General features: G+C 36.9%; 2 protein-coding genes across 2 annotated transcripts; one reads left to right on the top strand and one right to left on the bottom strand.

The window, feature by feature from the left end:
* Nucleotides 1-1,080: 1,080 nt before the first annotated feature.
* Nucleotides 1,081-9,205, top strand: LOC135196110 (uncharacterized). Its single transcript, XM_064222576.1, has 3 exons — nucleotides 1,081-1,368; nucleotides 4,762-4,913; nucleotides 5,118-9,205. Exons 1-3 carry the CDS (start codon nucleotides 1,114-1,116, stop codon nucleotides 5,398-5,400), a joined length of 690 nt encoding a protein of 229 aa, XP_064078646.1. The 5' UTR covers nucleotides 1,081-1,113; the 3' UTR covers nucleotides 5,401-9,205.
* Nucleotides 1,279-27,683, bottom strand: LOC135196109 (acid-sensing ion channel 3-like). The gene is made up of 8 exons (XM_064222575.1): nucleotides 27,596-27,683; nucleotides 26,664-26,857; nucleotides 14,291-14,515; nucleotides 13,872-13,985; nucleotides 13,478-13,544; nucleotides 11,573-11,679; nucleotides 4,017-4,059; nucleotides 1,279-1,408 (listed from the first exon to the last, which is right to left on the bottom strand). The coding sequence occupies exons 1-8, from the start codon at nucleotides 27,621-27,623 to the stop codon at nucleotides 1,374-1,376; spliced, it is 813 nt and encodes a 270-aa protein (XP_064078645.1). The 5' UTR covers nucleotides 27,624-27,683; the 3' UTR covers nucleotides 1,279-1,373.

Here is a 27,683-nt window from a genome sequence, read left to right on the forward strand (position 1 = left end):
TCGTGCTACGGGATATAATATATTATATATATATCTATATATATATATATATATATCTATAATATATATATATCTTATATCTATGTAGAAATTTGTGCATTTATGGATACATTTCCCAAGCACTATTCCTTCTGTGCTACACTGGATATATATATATATATATATATATATATATATATATATATATATATATATATATATATATAGATAGTGCGTGTGCATATTAATTAAACAAATATCAATTAATATTATTATTGTAGCAGGACTGAATATGTGTCACTTTGATGACGTTTCTTGTAAACAGTGAAAAAATAGATAATGTCAATAGAGTTGCGTACTAGCCAGCGATAGAAGACTAATTTCTCTCGATAATATCGTAACAGAGAGAGACTTTTTAAGTAATTGTATATTATAATTCACATAATATACAGATGAAACTATTCCAAAATTAAATATACGACTTAAATCAAAAGCTCACTGGAGGTTCGTTATGTCAAGATGGTCTAATCTTAAATGGAGAAAAAGGCTTCTCTCAAAAAAAAAAAAAAAAAAAAAAAAAAAAAAAAAAAATATCGCATACAGAAGCTATCCAATATTTCAAATATATTAACCTTATATTATATAAAGATGATCTACTTAACAACTGATGGAAAATATAAAATAAATATGAAAAAAGTTGAGAAAACTTGAATAAATCACAAGTTCATTGGGGGTCCGTCATAATCAAGATGGTAAAATGCTGGAGAAAACGGTAATTTTTCTATGAAATATATCGTATAGAGAAGCACCGAAGCTATCGTATATATTAAATAGTATAGCTTTACATGATATATAGAAGAAATACTTAAAAACAGATTAAAAACCTCGAAATAAGAAGGAAAGAAAATTCATATGAAACAGGCTTGAAAAAACGGTAATTTTTCTATGAGAAATATCGCATAGAGAAACACAGAAGTTATCGTATATATTAAATGATATAGCTTTATATAATATATAGAGAAAATACTCAAAAACAGATATAAAAAAAACATTGAAATAAGACAGAAAAAAAATAATCGGAAACTCGCGAGCGTTCCGTAGTATCGGGAGACATTTGCCGACAACAAAACAAAGATGACAGACCTGAACAGGGAGCTGAAGGAATATCTGAGCAGGGGCGATGGCAAATCCTCCTCCTCCTCCTCCTTGGAGGCCAAGGAACCCCTCCTACCGACGACCATCGCCGACCTCAAGCTGCCCAAAATCGGGAGCTGGTTCACCCGGAATGGAGCCGCTGGAGGGGTACAAGATGAGGAGACGGGAGGGACGTCCACATCATCATCCTCCTGGTTTTCGTCTGCCCAGTCTGACCCTTGTTTCCCCAGCCTCGTGAGTCAATAATTTATTGGGTTTGATGGGTTTATTTGGCCTGGAAATCAATGGGATTTATTAGAGTTTATTGCAGTAGTAAACCACTGAAGTTTATTGTGATGATATTTCGGTCTGTCTGATGTCTGAAGCTTGAAACCTTAATTTAGCCCATTAGAATATTTTCAGTCTAAACCATCGAAGTTTATTTTGATAATGTTTCGGTCTGCCTGATGTTTAAATCATTGAAATTTGTCAGAATAAATTTCATTCTAAACCACTGAAATTTATTAGAATATTTTCCTGAAAACCAATAGGATTTATTAGAATATTTTCCACTCTAAACCACTGAAATTTATTAAATATTATTCTAAACCATCGAAGTTTATTGTGATATATTTTGGTCTGTCTAATGTTTAAACCATTGGAAATTATTAGGATATACTTATTTCACTCTAAACTGTTGAAATTTATTAGGATATTTTCCTGAAAACCAATGGGATTTATTAGAATATTTTCAGTATAAACCACTGAAGTTTAGCGATAACGTTTCAAGACTGTCAAATGTTTAAACCATAGAATTTTTTTAGAATATATTTCACTCTAAACCATTGAAATTTATTAAATATATTTCACTCTAAACCACTGAAATTTATTAGAATATATTTCACTCTAAACCATTAAGATTTACTATACCAATTTCATTCTAAACCACTGAAATGCATTACAATATTTTTCACTATAAACTACTGAAATATATTATAATATATTTCAGTGTAAACCATTGAGATATATTATAATGTATTTCAGTGTAAACCATTGAGTTTTATTAGAATATATTTCAGTCTTAGGCATTGAGATTTATTATAATATACTTCACTCTAATTTTCTGAAATTCATTAGAATATATTTCAATCTAAACCATTGACGTTTATCAGTACATATTTGTCTAAACCACTTAAATTTATTAGAATATATTTTAGCATCTAAACCATTGAAATTTATTAAATTTATTAGAAAATATTTCAGCATCCAAACCATTGAGATTTGTTATCTTTCAGTCTAGCTCATTTGATTTGTATAACAAAAGCTACTGTACTAATTATGCTATGGCCAAATTAGCCAACTATTTAATGTATAAGCTACTAATCTATATATATTCATGGCATATTTAACTTGGAAACCAATTAAATTTATTGTAGATCTAAGTAGTAGGTCCACGTCGGGTATTTCGCGGGAGATTTAATGTTTCCTATAGTATTTTGGTTGTTTATTTTTTGGCGGTCGGCTGTAATTAGCCTGTAATTTACCTGATAACTTTATCCAACAAGGTAGGGGACCCAGTGGGATGTTACCTTAACCTAACCTAACCTCGGATGCAATGCTCTAACCTGGCCTGTGGGGTTTCACTTCCCCCTGGACCCCCCAAGTAATCTGTAACCCTTTACTCTTTATTCTACCTTGAATGCATTCCACCCTGAACAACCTTTAGGCTAGGCTATTTAACACATCAGACCTACTCTAGTTGTGCCTCCGTTTTTGCGGTCTTTGGATTCGCAAATTTCTCTCTGGATCATATCTACCCATTATTCGTGGGAAATTCGCCTAATCATGGTATTATTCTATGAGAAATATAGAGAAATTCCTTTTTTTTTTTTTTTTTTTTATCAATTTGTTAAAAAGTTAAAATTAAAAAAAAATCAAGGAAATAAAATAGAAGACAGGAATTTTGCTTTTTTTTTTTATTTTTTTTTTTTTAAAAAAAAAATCATTTCATAAACTTTTTGGTTTTTTTTATGATAAAATTATAAAAAAAAATCAGGTATACAAATTTTTGTGGGAGTTTTCTTGAGTTTTACTTACCAAAATAGGCTGTTTTCAGCGTTTTTTACAGGGGTTCCAACTATTCGCTTATTCTTACTATTCACGGGGGGTCTGGTAATAAATGAGATTTATTATAACCTCTGTCAAGTTAGGTCATGTAACATATATCAGGGCTACCATATGCATTACCTAAATACCTTAAAAAATGATGGAGATTTCTCAGAACAACTTTTAGGCTGGGCTATTCAGTGTCATTATCATATGTATGGCTGTCTTGTGAAATTAGCTGTCCTTTCTATATATTTTTATGCAGAAAAGCTCCACAGGACACCATGTTTAGTACCACCCCCTTGGGGATGAACTTAAAAATCATAAACACAGGACAGAAATTTTTTCACAGCATTTTGATAAACTGTTCAAGTTATCTCACCTTTACTGCATCGTAGACTACACCCTTTTCCTGTCATTAATAAATAATTTCTCCAGGCTGAGCTCTTCCTTAGAATTACGTATTGTGATAATCACTAAAGTTATGTCTGGATTGTCAGTTCTTTTTATCTGAACAATTTGAACAAAACTTATTCTATTAAACATTCGTTGCAAATGAGGAGATACTAAATTCAGTACATTACTGTTAATTGTTGATGAGCACATAGCATTTGGCAAACGTTTACATAGCCTGTGGCACTAAGAGTGGCCCATTTACAAGAAATCATCCCCGCCTCCTATTTCTAAACCTAACCTAATATAGTACACTACAGCATCAGCCAATTAAGTAGGACCAAATCACAAATAAATTTATTGCGTAAAATTTCCATGATAAACTCAAAATGTTATACAGTTACCACTTTTGACGCTTGAGGATCGATGGCCAGTGTTACTTAAGGCCTGAAACAAAAGAAAAAATAGGGCGATTCTGAAAACTTACATAAACATTAGATTAAGAAAAATTAAGGTTTCTTTATTGGATGATATAAAGTAACAAACATATTAATGGTAGACAGGATCATGAACTCCCAGAAATAAAGGAATAACAGATGCATTTTCTCCTGCTGTATTTGTTGGTGAATATTCTTCTTGTTAAGAACTTATTCCTCACATTCCATATGGGAAACATGTCAATGTTATCATTACATGATCACTTTGGCTGTCATGACATAAAGTAGTCTGCACAGGTTTTTTGTCAGCCCAGAAGAGAGGAATCATGTATCAATTTTGTTTATAATTGTTTACACTAAACATAATGGTGAAGTAATGTGTTACAGAGAAATGAACTTGAAGTAGTGTTTAAGTATTAATAGTCAGTGTTTAAAGTGGAATTAAAAAAATTCAAGGAATTCTAATCAAAATTTAAAGGGGAAGTTATGATCAGATTTTATGTGGTTAATTCACTCTTGAAATAAAGTTGGAGATTTTGTTTTTCCAATTAATAGAAGCCTTTTTCTATATCAAGTACATGGTAATCTTTTCTTGGCTAAGTTGGCAGGAAAGATAAACATTACATACAGTAACTTCTTGCAAATTAGTGAACCTTTGAATAAAATGGAAGTTAGTGTCAACTACTTTTGCTGAAGGTACTTTTCATTTCAGGGTCGTAAACAGAGAATACTTGGCTTTTTAGCCTGTGTTACAATGGGATTAATCTGCTTCTCCCTAGCAGCCATGTATTTTCCTCTTTTGGTGTTTAAAGCTCGCAAATTTTCCTTGCTCTTCACGCTAGGAAGCTTGTTCTCAGTGCTGAGGTAGGTATTTTTTAAATTTTTACTGTTCTACATTTACTTTTTGATAGCCTTTTGCACTGGTGATATCCTACTGTATTTACCTAAAGATGTTGGAAAACTTATTGAAATGTTCCTTAAAATTGATATACAGATAAATGTCATATTTATTGGTTGAATTCCTCGGAAGGGGAAATTGTTCTATACGTACTTTACACTTTTTTTCAGTTTCTCCTTCTTATGGGGCCCAGTTAATCACTTGAAGCACCTCTTCTCTGCAGAAAGGCTTCTTTTTACGTCGGTGTACTTTTCATCCCTTTTTGCAACATTGTATTTTGCTCTAAGCTTACAGTCAACCATTCTTACATCTATTGCTGCCATTGTTCAAGTTGTAGCTTTGTTATGCTTTGTTTTGAGTAATATACCCGGTGGGCAGACTGGTTTGAAGTTCTTCTCGAGCATATGCTCATCGTTAGTGAAGACAACAGTTTCCAAAGCATTGCCAGTTTAGTCTTAGCCTTAAGGGTATATCTGCGATTGTAAAGATGTAAATTTTTTTTTTAAATCTTAGTATTTAAGGACCCTGTACCTTCTTATAATATACTGAACTTTTGACTTGTGGATAATCATTGTTAAGCAGCATGTAAATATTAGTCCTTTAGTTAAAACTTTGTTGTTGATGGTGAGCTGATCCACAGTTGAAACCCAGCATTCAAAAGATACAGTTGAACTTCAGTATTCAGAGGATGTGGCAATGTGATATTTATCATGCATTATTTGTTATTTCAGGAAATATTTAAGAGAAAATCTGAAAATGTAGAAAAATACATGGTTTAAACCTTCTTAATGCTATTAGCCTGCGTTAAACATTAGTGTGTATACCTTTTACATACGTACATATATATGCAGTAGTGATTAATCTCATTCACTCTCAATTTTCCTTTGAGAAAGAACCAAAGATTTCATATGAGGATTAAACCCTTACAATTCATGTACAGTACATATACTTAGGATATTCATGGATTGCAAGGGAACTGATCCTTATGAATACTGGGTTTCAGGTGTAAGACTCTGACCATGAAAAGATGAATTTGGAATTTTATTCATTGTAGCATTCTGAAAATTATTCATACATATTTTGTGGATGGAAATTTTTATAATCAATATATTTATTCTTGCTTTAGCTGTTTGTGCTTCTAGGAACTTTATATTGATCCAACTGGCAGCAAAATATTTGTAAATATTTGTGTGTGAACTTGATAAGTGTAATAAATTTCTTCGTACAAATTCTGGAGTGCTATTCCTCTTGAGTGTGTAATGATTGGTTGGTGTAGAAATATCTGTACAGTCGACTGTTCTGTTGCTTCCTGATGTGTTCAGTGGAAATTCTCTCAATTCAGCATACAAAGCATTTTGTAATGGATAAGCAGCCAAAGATGTTGATGTTTTCTGGTAATGATAAGATGCTAGCAACTTTGAATATATTCAAGGTTTATTCCGTTTCCTTAACTACCATAACAAGTAGCAGAGTACATTGAAGGTGAGTGATCTTTTATGTCAGATTTTGGCAATCACTCAGAACTAATGTGTTCATTGAAAAAAAAAAGAAAAAAAAAAAACTGTTCCTTGTTAACATGCAAATGTGATGTACACTATCTGTCTACAGCTATTCAAGTTGTTCTCACGAAATGAAAAGCTAACAGTATTCAATCTTGTTCTCAAGTCTCGGACAGAACCTGTGATCCCATGACCTACATCAGTTTGTTCAGCACATGTAACTTACCTTTAGCTATCACATCTTTAGGATTTCACCTGTTAACACTTCATACCATACTTTTGTATGATAGTACAGTATACTTATAATTTTTTGGTTGTAAGTTTGCTTGACTGTACCAGGTACAGGATAACTGTATTAAGAGTTGTGAGGTGTGCTCATTTTTATTGAAATCACAACTGCATTTCCTGTAAATTTGTTGATATGTATGTACATGGTACAGATTTCAGTAGTACATTTCTTCCTCTGCATCATGGAAGGGTGAAAATTTTTTTTACGCCCACTGTTACATTTTCTATCTATTATGCTACTGCTGACAGTGACACTTTAGATTTTACAGCTACAGATGTACATACTACAGCCTAGAATGAGTTGTCAGCTGTTAAAAGTTGCTGTATAAAGGTTTGGGTTGAAAAACCACACTGCTTTGTAGATTCCATATGTACTACGTCAGGATTCAAATTATTTTCTGTAACTGTTTACGTGTACTCTCAACGTTATATTTTTGCTAGCACTTGCGTGTTTTTAAATGGTAATGAAATCTGCCAAGTACTTGAATTATAGCATGGTGCATGTTTTGGTTGGTGCCAAGCAAAGTGAAAAATGGTTTGTCATATTTACTTATTCAAAAACATTTATGGAGAATAATTCTTAAAGCAAATGTTTGGATGGTAAAAACAAGTAACTTGAGCTCAAATTATTACTTCTGGTAATGTTTAATGACATTTACATTTCCCATGTTGTATAAAATCCACATTTAATAAATATTAAGCCAGAAACTTTATTGGTCTAATATGAAATGTAATTTATTAGATAAAATCTAATTGACTTTTCCCCCTTTTTGAAGAACAAATTCTTTGGGCCAGTCCTGTGAGAACCAAGGTTTATAGCTCAAGTGGTTGCTTAACTACAGTATTTTTATAAATAACTGTCAAGAGATCATCATTGTTATTTAAATACACAGTACATATATTTTACCACAAGAGGACGTCAGCGTTTACTGTGTCCTGTTGTCTGACAATCTTATTTGATAACTGAACAGACTCCTGAAGTGTTTATTTATTGAAAGGAAGGAGTTAAGACTCCTTATTCATCTGTGTTTCCAAAGGTAAAATAGCTGTCTCTCTATTTGATGTCATTGAGTCACAGTGGGCTTTTATGAAACAATGCTTTACATGGGTAACAGATGCCCAGTAAAGAAAACTTGGTTGACAGGTGGGTTTGTAATACCATATAGTATGCATACTGTATATCTGAAATTTGGTTAAAGGCCTCACATACATTTGTTTTAGATGGATTGAGGGTCGTGTTTGTTGTCATAAGGTTGTAGTATAATAAACAGTGGACCCCCCGTATTTGTGATCTCCGGATTCGCGGACTTCTCTCTGGAACATTTCCCCCCATCATTTGTGAAAAATGAGGCTATTCGCGGTATTTTTCTATGAGAAATATCCACAAATTATTATTTTTATTAATTTCATCATACAATGCACTTTTTGTGATAAAACTATTAAAAAAACAAGGTGTAAAAATTGTTAGTGGAGTTTTCTTTAGTTTTAAGTAACAAAATATGAGGTTTTAAGCATTTTCATAGGAGTTCCAACTATTCACGGGAGCTAACTATTCGTTTGGGGGGTGGTCTGGTACACATCCCCCGCTAATACGGGGGAACCACTGTAGTCAAGGATCATTCTCGAGTCATTCCATTGTGAGTGGTTGTTATGAAATGAAGAACAGACATTTATGACTCCATTTGGCAACTAACTGACATTTTACTTGTCTTGAAGGCACTGAAAGTGGAATGTCACTTTATGGCGAGTCAGTATTTGTGAATTACATAGCTGAGAGGTTTGTCAGTACCGTACACAATTACTATTTGCCACGCACTTGTTTGGCAATATCAACGTCTTATATATCGGCTAATATGTAGCAGGATATTGGATTGGTACTGAATGTTAATATATTAGAATGAGTTTACTTTTATATTTTTACATAAAACAGCACTATGTACTATATTAGGAGTTATAGCTTAGTTGACATTTCTAGTTACTGTTAATTATTCATATTTTTGTGTGTTTCTAGTATGGCAATGGGCCTCAGCTATGTTCCTATGTATCAGTTCCTGTTGCATCTCCCCAGTTGATTGTTCTTCAACTTCTTGCTCAATTTTTCTCTTTGTCTTTCAAAAATAAAGCCATTGGTCTTCCTTCTACGAGTGTCGAAAAACTGTATTTGGTGGCCATCCTAAACTGCCTGACAGTAATTAATGCAGTGGAGACATATTCAGCCCAATGCATTTTCACTGCATGATCCAGTGCAGTACAGTTCGACTTTACTACCACTCTTTCTGTGCCCGCAAAGTGCAGTACTACTTGAACATGTTGTGTCAAGTGAACAAAAGTGCCCTAGGTGCTAGTTTTAATTTCATGTTTATGTAAATGCTTAATGCTGTGTGAGTTTGTGTTCTTTATTTAAATTTACGTCCCATAGTGATCTGAACCTTTATATTTGTTTTTATAATGTTGAAATCTTGAAGAACTTCTTTTGGGTTTTATTCTTCCTTAATGAGGGCTAGATGCAAGTTTATATGCAGATGTTACATGAATTTCTATCAATTCCTCCATGTAACAGATAGTACCAGTGGCTTCATTATTCTTCTAAATGGATTTCATGTACTGATAAGTTCCCTATTTTTATTTTCTCAGTATGCTGGTCTTTCTCAGAATGCATTTTTAATCATAATATGCATACTGTGCGATGTAATTGTGTGACTCTACTAATCTTGGTTTTTTGGTAATACAAAACTTTGCTCTGCACACATTTCATGGTTAAATGTTGCATTAGGATTGTAAATTACAATGGATCACCAGAGTTACTGAACTGGCCTGCAAGGTATTCATATTAGAATGTGACTGATACCCTCTAAAGTCTTGTGTTATCCATTGAAATTCATTGTCATACTATAATAAAGAGTAACCTACAGTATTATAAAAGAAATGTACTAACGAGATATCTACAGTTTGTGGGTATGATCATACAACAAACCTGACCTGCTTACCTTTCAATGGCCATCATGCAAGTTATGAAGAATGTTCTTTGTATACATATGTATAGTATATAATATAGAATTAAAACTACTGATAACAAGAACTGGCATTACAGCCAAAGGAGCTAAACTTTAATTATAATGGGTACTTGAACCTACGAACAATTTCTCTTACCAAGCAAGCCTAAAATAACCAGGTATTCCAAAACTCCTATATTAGAGAAATACTAACATTCCATGAAAACAAATGGCATAAATAGCACCATATCTTTAAGTTCTTTGCAGTGTGCCTTCGGACCATAGCTGCAACCCCTTTTGTTCCTTCTACTGCACCTCCTTGCATATTGTCTTCTATCTTACTCCACCCTCTTCTAACAAGTGATTCATAGTGCAACTGCTTCGAGGTTTTCCTCCTGTTACGCCTTTACACCTTTCAAAGCTTTAACTGTCAATTTCCATTTCAGCGCTGAATGACCTCGTAAGTCCCAGTGCTTGACCTTTGGCCTAAATTCTATATATTCAATTCAAAACCATATGATGCCTTGTTAAATGTGTATCGACGAACAAAAAGGAAATAGCTCAAACAAAATTGAAAACCTTGGAATGAAGTAACCATGACAATAAAGGAAAAAGCTGCTTACTAAGAGAAGAAATGACCACACCTCCAGATATGGGAATTGAATATAAAATGTTGGGCAAAAGCCAAGCGCTGGGACCTATGAGGTCATTAAATACCAAAACGAAAATTGAGAGTAACATGGTTTCAAAGGTGTAACAAGGAGAAAACCTCGCAGTCGCGCTGTGAAACAATTGTTAGGAGTGGGTGGAAAGTAATATGGAAGAGAATAAGAATGGAGGTACAGTAAGGAGAATAAAAGGGGCTCCAGCTAGAGGACTAAGGGATGCTGCAAAGAACCTTGAGTAATGCCCATTGGAGCTACAGCAAAACTTCACCAAATAGCCCATACAGAAAACATCAGCAAAGGCTTTGATTGTAAACAAATAACATCATCAATATTTTTTTACATTAAAATGGAATATTCATGGACAATTGCTAATATCTGTTAAAAAACTTTCTAATTGATCACAATTTCTAACCTACCTGTAGATTCTTTATTTACTCAAACCTTACATCGTTCTAGAATATGGAGTTCCTTAAGATAGTGTTCTTAGTAGCACATCTATTATAATGACAAATGGCATCACAAAAAAGTTAACTACTGGGGCTGAAAATATATAATGTACAATGTGGATGAAGTTACATTCTACACAGGATCATATCTGTAACATCCCCAATTAATGCATACATAGTGCATGGGTATACATACATATACCTAATGATTCAATCTTTGCTCGATAACTTTTTATATTTTGACGTGATAGTTTTTCCAGTGTGGTTTCACCGTCACATTTAAATTTCTTACAAAAGTATTTATATAATAAAGGCGGGATAGAACTTTATTAAGCCAACCACTGAAAAAAAGGGCACCAAAATCTGGGATGGCCAACTGACTAAAATTAGGAGATGAACGTAGGCGTGAAAGAAGCCCTGCATGATGGACGGTGTGAATTAGTAAGTCTCGCTAGATGATAAATTTCCTCGTGAATATTCTGTTACCATAAACGAGTCTAGTGAACCTGAGAATTTACAGTACAATCACAAACTACATTTCAGGTGCTTTTATGCCAAGGATATAGTTATACTGACAGTAGCTATTAACTCTGACGATTAGGCAATAGCATGCCATCCATCTCTGACTCTTGATCAATACATTACAAAACCAAATAATACACATAGCCAGAAAGTGAAAGTGCGCCAGGAGAGCGAAAGAGTACTACATAACACTAAGAGACGATATTAACCTTGGTTTTCTTGCTACAGCAAGACTGAGAACAATAAACGATGACACATTCAAGGATCTCGATGAAGGTCAGTACACTTGCGCCCAGCAGTAGACCGAGGGAGCCACCTGGTGGGAGAAATGGTAATGTGATTAAAAGTGGGGGACAATAATGGCACTATGATCACAAACATTGCAAAGGAGTTCAGCCTCAATTTGACACAGAATAAGGCTTGTTTGATAGTTTCACTATTGCAGATATGGTAGCTAACATCAAGCAACCTAATGTATTATGGAATAAGGAAAATAATTATTGAGAGGGAGAGAGAAATGAGTGGAACCTTACTCAAGAGGTTACAACAGACCATTTTGCACGTGTTCATCCTCAAAAGTTCTTATGCATATATTGCAAAAACTCATCTCTTTTATTCATTTCCTTGAAATTCAAGTATCATCAAAATCATGGATATTTGTACAGTAGCACCACAATTTACTAGACAATTTGGTGGTCTGACCTTTATAATAAGTAACACAAAACTTATGTCATAAGCTGCAGTGGACACCCTGTATTTGCATTCTCAAGACTCACGGACTCGCCTATTCGTGGTATTTTCACGAAAAATATTCACTAATTGTTTGTTGTTGTTGAAGATTAAGCCAGCCTTGTGCTGGCACGGGCTCTTGCTCCTAGAGCAGCCCGTAACTATTAATTGCCGTTTTATCACTTTATGTGATAAAACTAATAAAATATTCAGGTATAAGCATTTTTAGAGGGTTTCTCTTGCGTTTGAACTAACAAAATAGGCAGCTCTAAGCATTTTTTGAGGGGTTTTAAGTATTCGCAGATTTTAGCTATTGGCGGGGCTGGGATTTGGGGGGCACCATCTGGTATGCATCCCTGCAAATACGGGGACTCTACTGTAGTTTAAATCAAACTTTCCTTTACTTATCAATTTACAAGAGATGCTGTACTATCTCAAAATGTGTCACATCTATGATGGTAGCACAGGAAATAAGACATAATCATATTGTCACAGCTAATAACTGAGGTGTCACTCCAGTGTTAATTAACCTCTGACCATTTGGGAAACTGATGGCTCTCCCCCAACCCCACCCCACCGCCCCCGTCACTATTTCATTCCCAATCTATAAATTTTGATGACTCTCTTTACAGGTCCACAAGTTTCATAATCAATACAAAGCAATGGCATTCTACTCACTGCATTTTAATATTTCTATATTTTCCCTAAAATACTTGTCTCATTTTCAAGCTGTTGCTTAGGCTATACTACCATAAAGTTTCCAAGGATAGCCTTCATGAGGGCAGAAATTGAAGGTCAAATAAAACGATACTTTTCATTCTTAAACCACAAAACGTCAAGCGAAGAAGCAATGCTTTGACTACCCCAAAGCAATTCTCCTTGTTTTTAATAATTTTGCTCACATTTTTATCTACCTATCTATAAACCCTTTAATTTATACCATTTGCAATCATCATCTAACCAATGTAAACAAACCTCCCATCAACGTAACATGTTGCTTTGTCAATAATTACATAAATCCTGCATCCGATATAATTCTTCACCATAAAAATGCATCTTGCCATCATTATATGTTATGAATATTATTTTATGATATGAAAATAGCTATCACATACCGATTTCCATTAACGATGAGGATAATTGCTTGTTGGTATCACTTTCCACCATTAGTTCATAAAGCACTCAACAGATGGCAGAACTTGATACTTATTAATTAATAAAGCACTCGACAGATGCCAATATTTGACACCTGATAATTCATAAAGCGCTCAACATAATAGCGTTACTTGACATCTACTTTACTTGATAATGGGAATCATTGTCACCAATACAATTATCAAACTACCGTTAATGATTTCCTGTCTGTTCAAGGGTAAAACACTTACCAACATCACACATGAAAGATATAATTTTGTAGGCCCAGTCTTCGTGAACCGCTTCGTATGTGAGATCCTGAAACAGAGAAGAAGAACCACATATATTAACCACCGTTGTTAATGTTATTCAGAAAATATGACCATGACTTACTAAACAAGCTTTCGAAAATAATGTGGAAAAAGTTACCGACTTTTGTTTATGATGTAGGAGACACGAATTACTCTAGACCTATGCTGTAGAAGATACAAACTGACCTAGACTTGTGCTGTAGAAGATACGAACTGACCTACTTAGAGTTAGACCTACGCTGTAGAAAACATGAATTACCGTAGACCTACGCTGTACAAGATACAAACTGACCAAGACCTATGCTGTAGAAGACATGAATTACTCTCAACCTACGTTGTAGAAGATCCTGACTCTCGTCGTTGTAGAGGTATTGTCTACCCTGGAATCAGTAAAAGCCTCGTAGGTTACGTCGTCACAGGCACTCATGCAACTGCAGCCATCTTTGGTCTGTCGAGGGAGTGAATATGTCAGCAAATATATAAATAAAGGTTAAAAGACATTAATAATCTCCATCTTTCTCCCTCTTCAGAAATACATTGAGCTTTTTGGCTGGTTAAGATTAGATATTTGTAAAGTAAAAAGTAAAAAAAACTGCCTGCATGAGTTGAAAAGTGTTTCACTGAAATAATGAGTTGTCTCTGAAGCTATAGTTGTGTATTTTTTTTCAAACGAAAGCATGAAAAAAGTCTTAAATTTAAATTCCAAGAGTAAGATCCTTCTAAAGAACAGCCCTTGGGAACACCTGACCGTACCCAGTTCCCATAAAACAGGAGTTGGTCAGCGAGTCTCAGGCTGCTGTTATAGTCTTGGGCAGTGAGGCATTTGGGCATCGTCTGAAGGCTCTGCTCCGTCATGAAGGGCAGCCAGCATCCTCCCTTGGCTTCCAGAACCTCCTGGAAGCTCTCCAGTTCGCAGTCCAGTTGTGAGTATTCCGAGTCGCTGGCGCATGGGTCGGCTTTTGTTGGCAGGGTCTTGAACTGGAATAATTCAGCTGAGTTAAGGAATGAATACATTAGCATATAATTGGATAAGTTAAAGTGAACAAGGCATGATACGACCTCCAGCTTACTCGAGGCGCATGCTAAAATCTATGGTCAGATAGAGCAATGTTTCACCAACGAAAATCTAAATAAATATGCTATATTTAATTAGAAATAATTTTTCTGTACTGTTTAACAAGCACATCATTCATTTTGTACATTTTCATTCTAATAACTAAATCATAAATATCCTGTCCTAAAATTTCTGTGTCTTTAACTCAACGCGAAACACCTTTTTCAGACCTTTTTAGGCTCTTCCATAGACCTTTCCTAACCCTCCCCAACAACAACAACAACAAAGTAATTCGTAGGCTTACTCCCCGAGTAGCAAAAGTACTAGTGCTTGTGGGCAAAGTGGGTAATACTTGGTAAGTATTATTTTGGCATCCAGCTGAATTATAAAATATTCCACATTCCACTTAAACAAGATGCCATTCCTCTTGAGTTCTCTCGTCTGATGAAACTGGAATTGGAATTTAAATAAAACAATTCCTGGCCAGAGACCAAGTGCTGGGACCTATAAGGAGGTCAGTCAGCGCTGAAAATAACGTTGAAACAATTGTCAGGAGATGGTTGTGGAAAGTAAGACGGAAGAAAGAGAATATGAACGGAGGTACAGTCAAAGGAATGAAACGGGTTGGAGCTAGGGGCTTCTATAGGCCTGTTAGTTTGTTAGTTTGTATGGTGTTTTGACGTTGCATGGAACCAGTATGGTTATTTAGCAACGTGACCAACTGCTTTACGTGACTTCAGAACCATGTCGAGAATGAACTTCCATCGCCAGAAATACACATATCTGACCCCTCTGTGGAATGCCTGAGAATTGAACTCGCAGCCACCGAGGTTGCAGGCCATGACCAAACCGACCACACCACTGAGATGCTCAACACTACAGGCCTGAATAAACAATTGCGAGATATGTCATGCAACAAGTTCAAGATTCTTCCATCTCTTCTTTCATCTTATCTACAAATTCATGCAATATATTTATGCCAGTTGCCAGCAATGTTAAATTATAGATTGAAACCGGCGATTTCACGTCACTGAAAAAATATCATAAACTCGCATGAATCTGCAGAATTTATTTTATTCATTGGGACATTCAGTGGAAATTAGGTCACTGGGAAGAAAGCGCCTGATATAGGAAAATATATATTAACGTTGCAGAAGCTTCGTGGTCAGAGGTAGTGAACTACATGTGTTGTTCGCTCGGAAAACATATATAATGACTGGTCAATGACCCTTACTTTAAAAGAGAGAAAAGTGGCGTGGAAAAAATACGTATATATATTACACACACACGCACGCACACATACGTGTATCATACCATTATTGATGAGAAAATAAGACATTTCTTTGAAGTATTTTATATACTTTGAAGGCACGATATTCCAGTTTCTAAATATAATTACTTCACGATATTGGAATATAATGGAGTGTGAAATTTAGGTCAGAGGTCACAGAGCAAGCGCTTGGGACCTGCGAAGATGTCATTCAGCGCTGACAGAGAAACTGAGAGTAGAAAGGTTTGAAAAGTGTAGCAGGAGGGGAAACTGAGAGTAGAAAGGTTTAAAAGGTGTAACAGGAGGAGAAACTGAGAGTAGAAAGGTTTAAAAGGTGTAACAGGAGGAGAAACTGAGAGTAAAAAGGTTTGAAAGGGGTAACAGGAGGAGAAACTGAGAGTAAAAAGGTTTGAAAGGGGTAACAGGAAGGAGAAACTGAGAGTAAAAAGGTTTGAAAGGTGTAACAGGAAGAGAAACTGAGAATAGCAAGGTGTGAAAGGTGTAAAAGGAGGATAAATTGAGAGTAGAAAGGTTTGAAAAGTGTAACAAGAGGAGAAACTGAGAGTAGAAAGGTTTAAAAGGTGTAACAGGAGGAGAAACTGAGAGTAGAAAGGTTTAAAAGGTGTAACAGGAAGAGAAACTGAGAGTAAAAAGGTTTAAAAGGTGCAACAGGAGGAGAAACTGAGAGTAGAAAGGTTTGAAAGGTGTAACACGAGAAGAAACAGAGCAAAAAGGTTTGAAAGGTGTAACAATGGGAGAGACATAGAGTAGCAAGGTTTGAAAGGCGAAACAGGAGGAGAAACTGAGAGTAGAAAGGTATGAAAGGTGTAACAGGAAGAAAAACTGAGAGTAAAAAAGGTTTGAAAGGTGTAACAGGAAGATAAACTGAGAGTAAAAAGGTTTGAAAGGCGTAACAGGAGGATAAACTGGGAGTAGAAAGGTTTGAAAAGTGTAACAAGAGAAGAAACTGAGAGTAGAAAGGTTTGAAAGTGTAGCAGGGGGAGAAATTGAGAGTAGAAAGATTTGAAAGGTGTAACAGGAGGAGAAACTGAGAGTAGAAAGGTTTAAAAGGTGTAAAAGGAAGAGAAACTGAGAGTAGAAAGGTTTAAAAGTGTAACAGGAGGAGAAACTGAGAGTAAAAAGGTTTAAAAGGTGTAACAGGAGGATAAACTGAGAGTAGAAAGGTTTGAAAGGTGTAACAGGAGGATAAACTGAGAGTAGAAAGGTTTGAATGGCGTAACAGTAGGATAAACTGAGAGTAGAAAGGTCTAAAAGGTGTAACAGGAGAAGAAACTAAGAGTAGAAAGGTTCAAAAGGTGTAACAGGAGGAGAAACTGAGAGTAGTAAGGTTTGAAAGGTGTAACAGGATGAGAAACGGAGTAGAAAGGTTTGAAAGGTGTAACAGGAGGAGAAACTGAGAGTAGAAAGGTTTGAAAGGTGTAACAGGAGGAGAAAATGAGAGTAGAAATGTTTGAAAGGTGTAACAGGAGAAGAAACAGAGCAAAAAGGTTTGAAAGGTGTAACAATGGGAGAGAAACTGAGAATAGAAATGTTTGAAAGGTGTAACAGGAGGAGAACCTGAGATAGAAAAGGTTTGAAAGGTGTACAGGAGGATAAATTGACAGTAGAAAGGTTGGTGAAAAATGTAACATGAGAAAAAGCTCTAAGAGTAGAAAGGTTTGAAAGGCGTAACAGAAGGAGAAACTAAGAGTAGAAAGGTTCAAAAGGTTGTAAACAGGAGGAGAAACTGAGAGTAGTAAGGTTTGAAAGGTGTAACAGATGAGAAACGGAGTAGAAAAAGGTTTGAAAGGGTGTAACAGAGGAGAAACTGAGAGTATAAAGGTTGAAAGGTGTAACAGGAGGAGAAAATGAGAGTAGAAAGGTTTGAAAGGTGTAACAGGAGAAGAAACAGAGCAAAAAGGTTTGAAAGGTGTAACAATGGGAGAGACATAGAGTAGCAAGGTTTGAAAGGCGAAACAGGAGGAGAAACTGAGAGTAGAAAGGTATGAAAGGTGTAACAGGAGGAAAAACTGAGAGTAAAAAAGGTTTGAAGGTGTAAACAGAGGATAAACTGAGAGTAAAAAGGTTTGAAAGGCGTACAGGAGGATAAACTGGGAGTAGAAAGGTTTTGGGAAAAGTGGTAACAAGAGAAGAACTGAAGAGATAGAGATTTGAAAGGTGTAACAGGAGGAGAAACTGAGAGTAGAAAGGTTTGAAAGGTGTAACAGGAGGAGAAACTGAGAGTAGAAAGGTTTGAAAGGCATAACAGGAGGATAAACTGGGAGTAGAAAGGTTTGATAAGTGTAACAAGAGAAGAAATTGAGAGTAGAAAGATTTGAAAGGTGTAACAGGAGGAGAAACTGAGAGTAGAAAGGTTTGAAAGGTGTAACAGGAGGAGAAACTGAGAGTAAAAGGTTTGAAAGGCCATAACGGAGGATAAACTGGGGAGTAAAAAGGTTTGAAAAGTGTAACAAGAAGAAGAAAACTGAGAGTAGAAAGGTTTGAAAGTGTAGCAGGGGGAGAAATTGAGAGTAGAAAGATTTGAAAGGTGTAACAGGAGGAGAAACTGAGAGTAGAAAGGTCTGGAAGGTGTAAAAGGAGAAGAATCTAAGAATAGAAAGGTTTGAAAGGTGTAACAGGAAGAGAAACTGAGAGTAGAAAGGTTTCAAAGGTGTAATAGGAGGAGAAATGGAGAGTAGAAAGGTTTGAAAGGTGTAACAGGAGGATAAACTGAGAGTAGAAAGGTCTGGAAGGTGTAAAAGGAGAAGAATCTAAGAATACAAAAGGTTTTGAAAAGGTGTAACAAGGAAGAGAAAACTGAGGTAGAAAGGTTTGAAAGGTGTAATAGGGGGATAGACTGAGAGTAGAAAGGTTTGAAAGGTGTAACAGGAGGATAAACTGAGAGTAGAAAGGTCTGGAAGGTGTAAAAGGAGGAGAATCTAAGAATAGAAAGGTTTGAAAGGTGTAATAGGAGGAGAAACTGAGAGTAGAAAGGTTTGAAAGGTGTAACAGGAGGATAAACTGAGAGTAGAAAGGTTTGAAAGGTGTAACAGGAGGAGAAACTGAGAGTAGAAAGGTTTGAAAGGTGTAACAGGGGGATAGACTGAGAGTAGAAAGGTTTGAAAGGTGAAATAGGGGATAGACTGAGAGTAGAAAGGTTTGAAAGGTGTAACAGGGGGATAGACTGAGAGTAGAAAGGTTTGAAAGGTGTAACAGGGGGATAGACTGAGAGTAGAAGGTTGAAAAAGTTGTAACAGGATAGAAACTAAGATAGAAAGTTTGACAGGTGTAACAGGAGGAGAACTGAGATTAAAAAAGAGTTGAAGGTTTAACACGGGAGAACTGAAGAGTATAGAAAGGTTTGAAAGGTGTAAAATTGGATAGACTGAGAGCAGAAAGGTTGAAAAGGTGTAATAGGAACGGATAAACTGAGAGTAGAAAGGTTAAAAGCATAACAGGAAGAGATACTGAGAGCGAAAGGTCTGAAAGGGTACAGGGGCGGATACTGAGAGTAGAAAGTTTTTTAAAAGGCTGACACAGGAGGAGAAACTGAGAGCAGTAAAGGTTTGAGGCGTAGCAGGAAGGAAAATGAGAGCAGAAGGTTTGAAGGTGTAACAGAGGAGAACTGAGAGCAGACTTTTTGAAAAGGTAACAAGGAGGAGAAACTGAGAGGTCATAAAGGTTTTGAAAGGTGTAACAGGAGGAGCAACTGAGAGTAGAAAGGTTTTGTAACGGCATAACAGGAATATAACTGAGAGCAGAATGTTTGAAATTTGTATCATGGGGATAAACTGAGAGTAGAAAGTTCTGAAAGGTGTTAACAAGAAGAGAAACTGGGCAGAAAGGTTTTGAAAGGCGTACAGGAGGATAAACTTAGAGTAGAAAGGTTTGAAGTCGTAACATTGAAGAGAAACTGGATAGTAGAAAGGATTTTGAAAGGTGTAACAGGAGGATAAACTGAGATGTATAAAATGTTTTGAAAGGTGTAACCTGAAAAGGATAAACTGAGAGTATAAAGGGTTTGAAAGCGTAACAGAGGATAAACTGGAGAGTAGAAAGGTTTGAAAGTGTAAGCAGGGGGATTAACTGAGATAAAAGGTTTGAAAGGCGTAACAGGAAGAGAAACTGAGAGTAGAAAAGTTTTTGAAAGGTGTAACAGGAGTATAAACGGAGAGTATAAAGGGTGAGGCGTAACAGGAGGATAACTGAGGTAGAAAGGTTTAAATGCATAACAGGAAGATAAAACCTGAGAGTAGAAAGGTTGAAAGGCGTAACGGAGATAAACTGAGAGTAGAAAGGTTTGAAAGGCGTAAACAGGAGGATAAACTGGAGTAGAAGGTTTGGAAGGCGTAACAGGAAGAGAAACTGAGAGTAGAAATGGTTTGAAAGGCGTAACAGGAAGAGAAATTGAGAGCAGAAAGGTTTGAAGGCGTAACGGAAAGGCTAAACTTTTGAGATTAGGAAATGGTTTGAAAAGGTGTAACGGGATGGATACTGAGATCGAAAAGGTTTTAATGTTTAACAAGGAGGAAACTGAGAATAAGAAAGGTTTTAAAGGCGTAACGGGAATAAAACTTGAGAAGCAGAAAGTTTGGGAAATAGCGTAACATGAAGAGAACTGACAGTAAAAAAGTTTGAAAAGGCGTAACAGGAAGAGAAACTAGAAGTTTAGAAAAAGGTTTGAAAGGCGAACAGGCGGATCAACTGAGAGTAGAAATGCTTGGGAAGGCGTAACGAAGAACCTGAGAGTAGAACGGTTTGAAAGGTGTAACAGGAGATAAACCTGAGGAAGGGTATAAAGGGCTGAAGGTGGAACAGGATAAGAATCTAGAGTAAGAAAGGTTTGAAAGGTGCTAACAGAGGAGAACTGAGAGTAGAAAGGTTTTGGAAAGGTTTAACAGGAGGGAAACTGATAGTAGGAAGGTATTGAAAGGTGTAACATTAAGGAAAACTGAGAAGTGGAAAAGGTTTGGAAAGGTGTAACAGGAGTAGAAACTGAGAGCAGAAAGGGTTTGAAGGCGTAACAGATTAAACTGAGGGCAAAAGGTTTGAAGGGTAACAGGAAGAGGAAAACTGGAGACAAAGGTTTTGAAGGGCGTAACCGGAAACGAAACGAGATTAGAAAGGTTTGAAGGGTTGTAACAGGAGGGAGAAAAAAACTGAGAGCAGAAAGGTTTGAAAGGCGTCAGGGTAGAGAAACTGAGAGTAAATTTAAATGTTTTTTGAACAAGGGTAACATGGAGGGAGAAACTGAGAGTTAGAAAGGTTTGAAAGGGTGTAACAGGAGAGAAACTGAGAGGCAGAAAGGTTTGAAGGCGTAACAGGACGAGAAACTGACGTAGAAAAAGGTCAAGAAAAAAGGCGTAAACAGGAAGAGAAACTGAGACAGAAAGGTTTGAAGGCGTAACAGGAGGAGAAAACTGACAGTAAAAAGGTCTGAAAAGGCGTAACAGGAAGAGAAAACTGAGATCAGAAAGGTTTTGAAGGCGTAACAGGAGAGAAACTGAGAGCAGAAAAGGTTGAAGGCGTAACAAAGGGAAGAGAAAAACTGAGAGCAGAAAGGTTTGAAGGCGTAACAGAAGAGAAACTGAGAGCAGAAAGGTTTGAAGGCGTAACAGGAGGAGGAAACTGAGAGCAGAAAGGTTTGAAGGGTAACAGGAAGAGAAACTGAGAGTAGAAAGGTTTGAAGGCGTAACAGGAGGAGAAAAACTGACACTAAAAAAGTTTGAAAGGGGTCGTTAACAGGAAGAGAAACTGAAGGAGAAAAGGTTTTGAGGCCGTAACGGAAGAGAAACTGAGAAAGTAGAAGGTTTGAAGGCGTAACAAAGGAAGAGAAACTGAGAGCAGAAAGGTTTGAAGGCGTAACAGGAGGGAAAACCTGACACTAAAAAGGTTTGAAGGCGTAACAGAAGAGAAACTGAGAGTAAAAGGTTTGAAGGCGTAACGGAGAGAAAGCTAGAGCAGAAAGGTTTTGAAGGCGTAACAGGAAGAGAAAACTGAGAGCAGAAAGGTTTGAAAGGCGTAACAGGAAGAGAAAACTGAGAGCAGAAAGGTTTTGAAGGCGTAACAGGAAGAGAAACTGAGATTAGCAAAAGGTTTGAAGGCGTAAAAAAAAAAAAACGGATGAGAAAACTGAGAGTAGAAAGGTTTGAAGGCGTAAACATGGAGGAGAACTGACAGTAAAAAGGTTTGAAAGGCGTAACAGGAAGAGAAACTGAGAGCAGAAAGGTTTGAAGGCGTAAAAAAAAAAAAAAACAGGAAGAGAAACTGAGAGCAGAAAGGTTTGAAAGGGCGTAACATTTGAAGAGTAACTGAGAGTAGGAAAGGTTTGAAGGTCGTAACAGGATGGAGAAACTGAACACTAAAAAAGGTTTGAAAGGCGTAACGGAGGAGAAACTGAGAGCAGAAAGGTTGAAGGCGTAACAGGAGAGAAACTGAGGAGTAGAAAAGGTTTGAAAGGCGAAACAGGAGGAGAACTGACAGTAAAAAGGTTTGAAAGGCGTAAAGGAAGAGAAACTGAGAGCAGAAAGGTTTGAAGGCCTTAACAGGAAGAGAAACTAGAGCAGAAAAGGTTTGAAGGGCGTAACAGAGGAGAAACTGACAGTAAAAAGGTTTGAAAAAGGCGTACAGGAAGAGAACTGAGAGCAGAAAGGTTTGAAGGCGTAACAGGAGAGAAACAAGTAAAAAAAGGTTTGAAAGGCTAACAAGGAAGAGAAACCTGAGTGTAGAAAGGTTTGAGGCGTAACGGAATAGAAACTGAGTAGAAAGGTTTGAATGGCGAAAACAGGAGGAAAGGAACTGACAGTAAAAAGTTTTTGGAAAAGGCGTAACAGGAGAGAAACTGAGAGCAGAAAGGTTGAAGGCGTAACAAGGAAGAAAACTAAGAGTAGAAAGGTTTTTGAAAGGTTGTAAACAGGAGGATAAACTGAGAGTATAAAAGGTTTTTGAAAGGGCGTAACAGAAGAGGAAACTGAGGAGCAAAAAGGTTGAAGGTGAAACGGGTGAGATGACAGAAAAAGGTTTTGAAGGCGTAACAGGAAGAGAAACTGAGAGCAGAAAGGTTGAAAGGCGGTAACAGGATGGGAGAAACTGGAGTAGAAAGGTTTGAAAAGGTGTAACGAGGATAAACTGAGAGTAAAGGTTTGAAAAGCGTAAAGGAGGATAAACTGACAGTTTGAAAAAGGTTTGAAAGGTGTAACAGAGGATAAACTGAGAGTAGAAAAGGTTTGAAAAGCGTAAAAGGAGGATAACTGACAGTGAAGGTTTGAAAGGTGTGACAGATAGGGAGAAACTGAGAGTTTGAAAGGTTTTTAAAGGTGTAAAAGGGGATAGATTGAGAGTAAAAAGGTTTGAAAAGCGTAAAAAAAAGGAGTATAAACTCACAGTTGAAAGGTTTGAAAGGTGTAACAGGAGAAGAAACTGAGAGTAGAAAGGTTTGAAAGGTGAAATAGGGGGATAGACTGAGATAGAAAAGGTTGAAAGTGTAACAGGAGGAGAAACCGAGAGCATAAAGGTTTGAAAGGTGTACAAGGAGAAGAAACTGAAAGTAGAGGTGTTTGAAAGGTGTAACACGACGATAAACTGAATGTTAGAAGGTTTGAAAGGCGTAAGAGTGGAGGAGAATCTGAGAGTAGAGAGGTATGAAAGGGGTAACAGGAGGTCAAAACTTTATTGCAGTTGCAATATGAAACCGTTAGGAGAGAGCTAAGGAAAGCAAGATCGATGAACGTGAATACAAACGGAGGTACAGTCAAATACATTCAAAGAAATGGAAGTGGTCGCAGATATGGGTCGAAGGGACGCCACAACGTACCTTTCAAAGGTACACACACGGTCTAGGTATAATATACTTGAACCGTGGGTACACATAGGCCTATAGTGCACCGCGGAGTCCAGAGGTGTTACCACAGTTCAAGCAAAGGCGAAAGAAAATAGATTTTCTATTTCTATCACTGATTTCTTTTTATTTCATCTGGTTGGGAGTCCACGTACCAGAGACGAGTGGTAGGTACGAAGCGAGAGGAATATTCGGACTGGTTTCAGAACAGGTGTAATCATTCGTTGGCAGGTGTTCGCTTCTTTCTGATTTATGCTCTCTTTCTGGTGTAATATTTTTCCCAGCGTCGCTTGACATCTGCGTCGGAGCATCTGTCTTATATATATATATATATATATATATATATATATATATATATATATATATATATATATATATCGTGTTTAAAACTTCGAAAGGTTTTTTGGGGGGCGGGTGAGGGAGGGGGGGGGGTGAGTATAATCTGTCGTGTCATCTATTCCACTGAACGTATTGCTTCATTTCGTTTTTGGTCTAAATTTCTATGTTTTTTTCTCTTAAAACTGGTTTTACGAATAAAAAAATGATTCAAAGGCAATTATCACTCAGTGTGAACGGTTGTAGTAGCGTAATAATAATAATAATAATAATAATAATAATAATAATAATAATAATAATAATAATAATAAATCACGAAGAAAGTATACCTCATTGATGTCGCAATAGCACGGGACACCGGAATAAATGAGAAAGAAAGGGAAAAAATCGATAAGTATCAAGACCTGAAAAGAGAAACAAGAAGGATATGGGATATGCGAGTGGATATTGTTCCCATAATCATAGGAACACTATGAGGCACGATCCCAAGATCCCCGGAAAGGAACCTGGAACAAATGGATGTCGAAGTAGCTCCAGGTGAGAACAGTGACGGACTCCTAAGGAGGCAGGATGCAACCCGGAACACAATACTAAAAATACCACCCAAGCGAATAGGCTGACTGTGATAGATAAAAAGAATCAATACTAATAATAATAATAACAAGCACGATCCCAAGACCCCTGGAAGGGAACCTGGAAAAACTAGATGCTGAAGTAACTCCAGGACTCGTTCAGAAGAGTGTGCTCCAAGAAACAGCGCACATAGTGAGAAAAGCGATGGACTCATAAGGAGGCAGGATGCAATCCGGAACCCCTCCCCCCCCCCCACACTATAAAAACCACCCAGTCGAATAGGATGACTGTGATAAACCCCCCGAAAATATATTTAATAACATATTATTATACATTCAGAAGCCGAATCCCTATTCATATGGATCAAGCCCACCACTTACTTCAAATTCTTAAGCTTCCAAAGAATATTGTAGGGTTCACTTGAAGGAAGTAAAAGAATAGCCATTAGGAAAGTACAGAAAGAAGAGATTAGTTATTAGAACATAAAAATGCAATTACAGTAATCATAAAGCTCGATTTTAAGTTATGGCGTCTTAATTCAATAATATTGCTACAGATACAGTTGATATTAAATTATTAACATACAAATGCACATACGTTTCTTTTTATTTAAATGAGAAGGGAAATAAGGGATTCATTTATTGTTATGGATTTTGGTAGATATATGATGAAGGGGCTACATGAACTTAATTTGAATTTAAAAAAAAACGCTAGACTTAATGGACATGTAAAAGCCAACATCAAATTTTACTACTTTTAAACAAGTTCCTTTCCGGGGATCTTGGGATCCTGCCTGTTATTATTACTATTGTTAGTTTTGATTTTTTAATCTATCTCAGTCATTCTATTCAACTGGGTGGTATTTATAGTGTGGGGATCAGACCTCCAGCTCACTCGATGCGCATGCTAAAATCTATGGTCAAATAGAGCGTTGTTTCACCAACGCAAATTAAAATAGATAGGCTTTTTCAGAAATATTTGTCCTGTGCTGTTTAAGATGCACGTTAGTTATTTTGTAGTTTCATTCTGATAAATAAATCGTAAATATTCCATCCTAAAATTCCTGTAACTTTAACTCAATGCGAAACATCTTTTTCAAAACATTTTAGGTTCTTCCATAGACCTTTCCTAAGCCCCCAAAAAGAACTACAACGGCAAGAATAAGAACAACAACAACAACAAAGTAGTTTGTAGGCTTACTCCCCGAGTAAGCAAAAACTAGAGAGGCAGATGCTTACCTTATTTCAAAAATTGAGAGAAGATGTTACGTCTACCTTCATCGCGAACAATGGCCCATTCACACCAAACAAGCCATGAAGGAGATATTACCCTTAAGAATGAGTATATTCTTACCAACCCTCATCCCCTCCCCCTCCTACATTGTGAACAAAGCAACAAAGGGCATGACTGCGCTCTGGGACCTATGAGGTCATTCAGCGCTGGAAAGGATGCTGAAAGTAGGTAGGTTTGAAAGGTGTAACAGGAGGCAAACCTTGCAGTTGCACTATAAGGGAGGATAGCAAGATGGAAGAAATATAATATGAACGTAGGTACAGTAAACATTTCAGAGAATGACGTTCAGAGCAGTTAAGGGGAAGATGACGTCAGGTCACACATTCGATGGTAGTAACAGTAGTAGTATTAGAAGGGATAATCCTTTGAAACAGCTCCCCCTTCTGCTCGTCCTCTTCCACCTTTGCTTGTGTAGATCTGCAACTAGTAAGTAACATGGCTTCCAACCTGGACGTAGTAATCAAGGTAGTATTTGAGGGGTTTCGCCTCTGTAACGGCTCCCCCTTGCTCGAGCTATTCTATGATTACCCTTGTTAAAATATATTGTCTCTGTGGTACCTGATATTTGGATCAATTCCTTCCTTATTTTCAATTCCTTCTTACTTCCTTCACCAAAACTTGGCTCTCTGGCTCCCAACCAGGCCATAGTAGTGGTAATCATTGACAGGTTTCACCTTTACAGCAGCTCCCTCTTTGCTTGAGCAACTTTAAATACAGTATCCCTGCAGTACTAGATACTTGCCTAATTTCAATTCCTTCTTACCTCCTTCACTAAAACTTGGATGTCCGGCTCCCAGCCGGGGCGTATGGTCATGGCGTTAGTGGTGACTCTGATAACGGGGTCACCTCGCTGGCCTCCTAGGAAGACCTTCCATCCCCGCTCCTCTCGGTGTGACTTCGGGTTGTGGAGCCTCGCGTGGAAGTTGTTGAAGTAACCCGAGTTCGATATTTTGTTGTCTGCGGAATGGAAAGGCACTGACAAGCTAGGCTGAAGATCAAGCATATGCTGGGACCTACGATGATGATGAGGTCATTCAGCGCTGAAAGGGAAACTCCGAGCAGAACGGTCTGAAAGGTGTGAAAGAGGAGAAACTGAGAGGAGAAAGGTCTTAAAGGCGTCGCAGGAGGAGAAATGGAGTGTAAAAAGTTCTGAAAAATGTAACAGGAGGAGAAACTGAGTAAAAAGGACTGGAAGGTGTAACAGGAGGAGAAACTGAGAGTAATAAGGTCTGAAAGGCTTAACAGGAGGAGAAACTGAGAGTAGAAAGGTTTGAAAGGTGTAACAGAAAGAGAAACTGAGAGTAAAAATGTCTGAAAGGGTAACAGGAGAAACCGAAAGTAAAAAGATGTAACAGGAGGAGAAACTGAGAGTAAAAAGGTCTGAAAGATGTAATGTAATAGGAGGTTAAAACCTTTTGCAGTTGCACTATGAAATAGTGGTTAGGAAGATGGAAGAAAGAGAACATGAACGGAGGTAACAGCCAAAAGAATGAAAGGGGTTGCAGCTAGGAGTCTCGGGTACGCCACAAAGAACCCTATCAAATAATGTCCACTACATTGAACCGTTTAAAAAGTTGCACTGCAAGATTGTCCTCACTAGGGGCCCTCACTTTTAAAAGCTACATTTCTTTTATTCCTGAGAAGGGTAATAAAATGGTGCTTCCTACAGAGGATGATAAAGCTCCCGACACTTACTGAGAACGAATTTATAGCAGAGACCCATTATCGTCAGAACCGGGACGAACCGCCCTTGGGAACCGCAGGTCTGGTTCCGACCGAAGAA

The sequence above is a fragment of the Macrobrachium nipponense genome, chromosome 17 (assembly GCF_015104395.2).
Source record: "Macrobrachium nipponense isolate FS-2020 chromosome 17, ASM1510439v2, whole genome shotgun sequence".
Lineage (NCBI taxonomy): Eukaryota > Metazoa > Arthropoda > Malacostraca > Decapoda > Palaemonidae > Macrobrachium > Macrobrachium nipponense.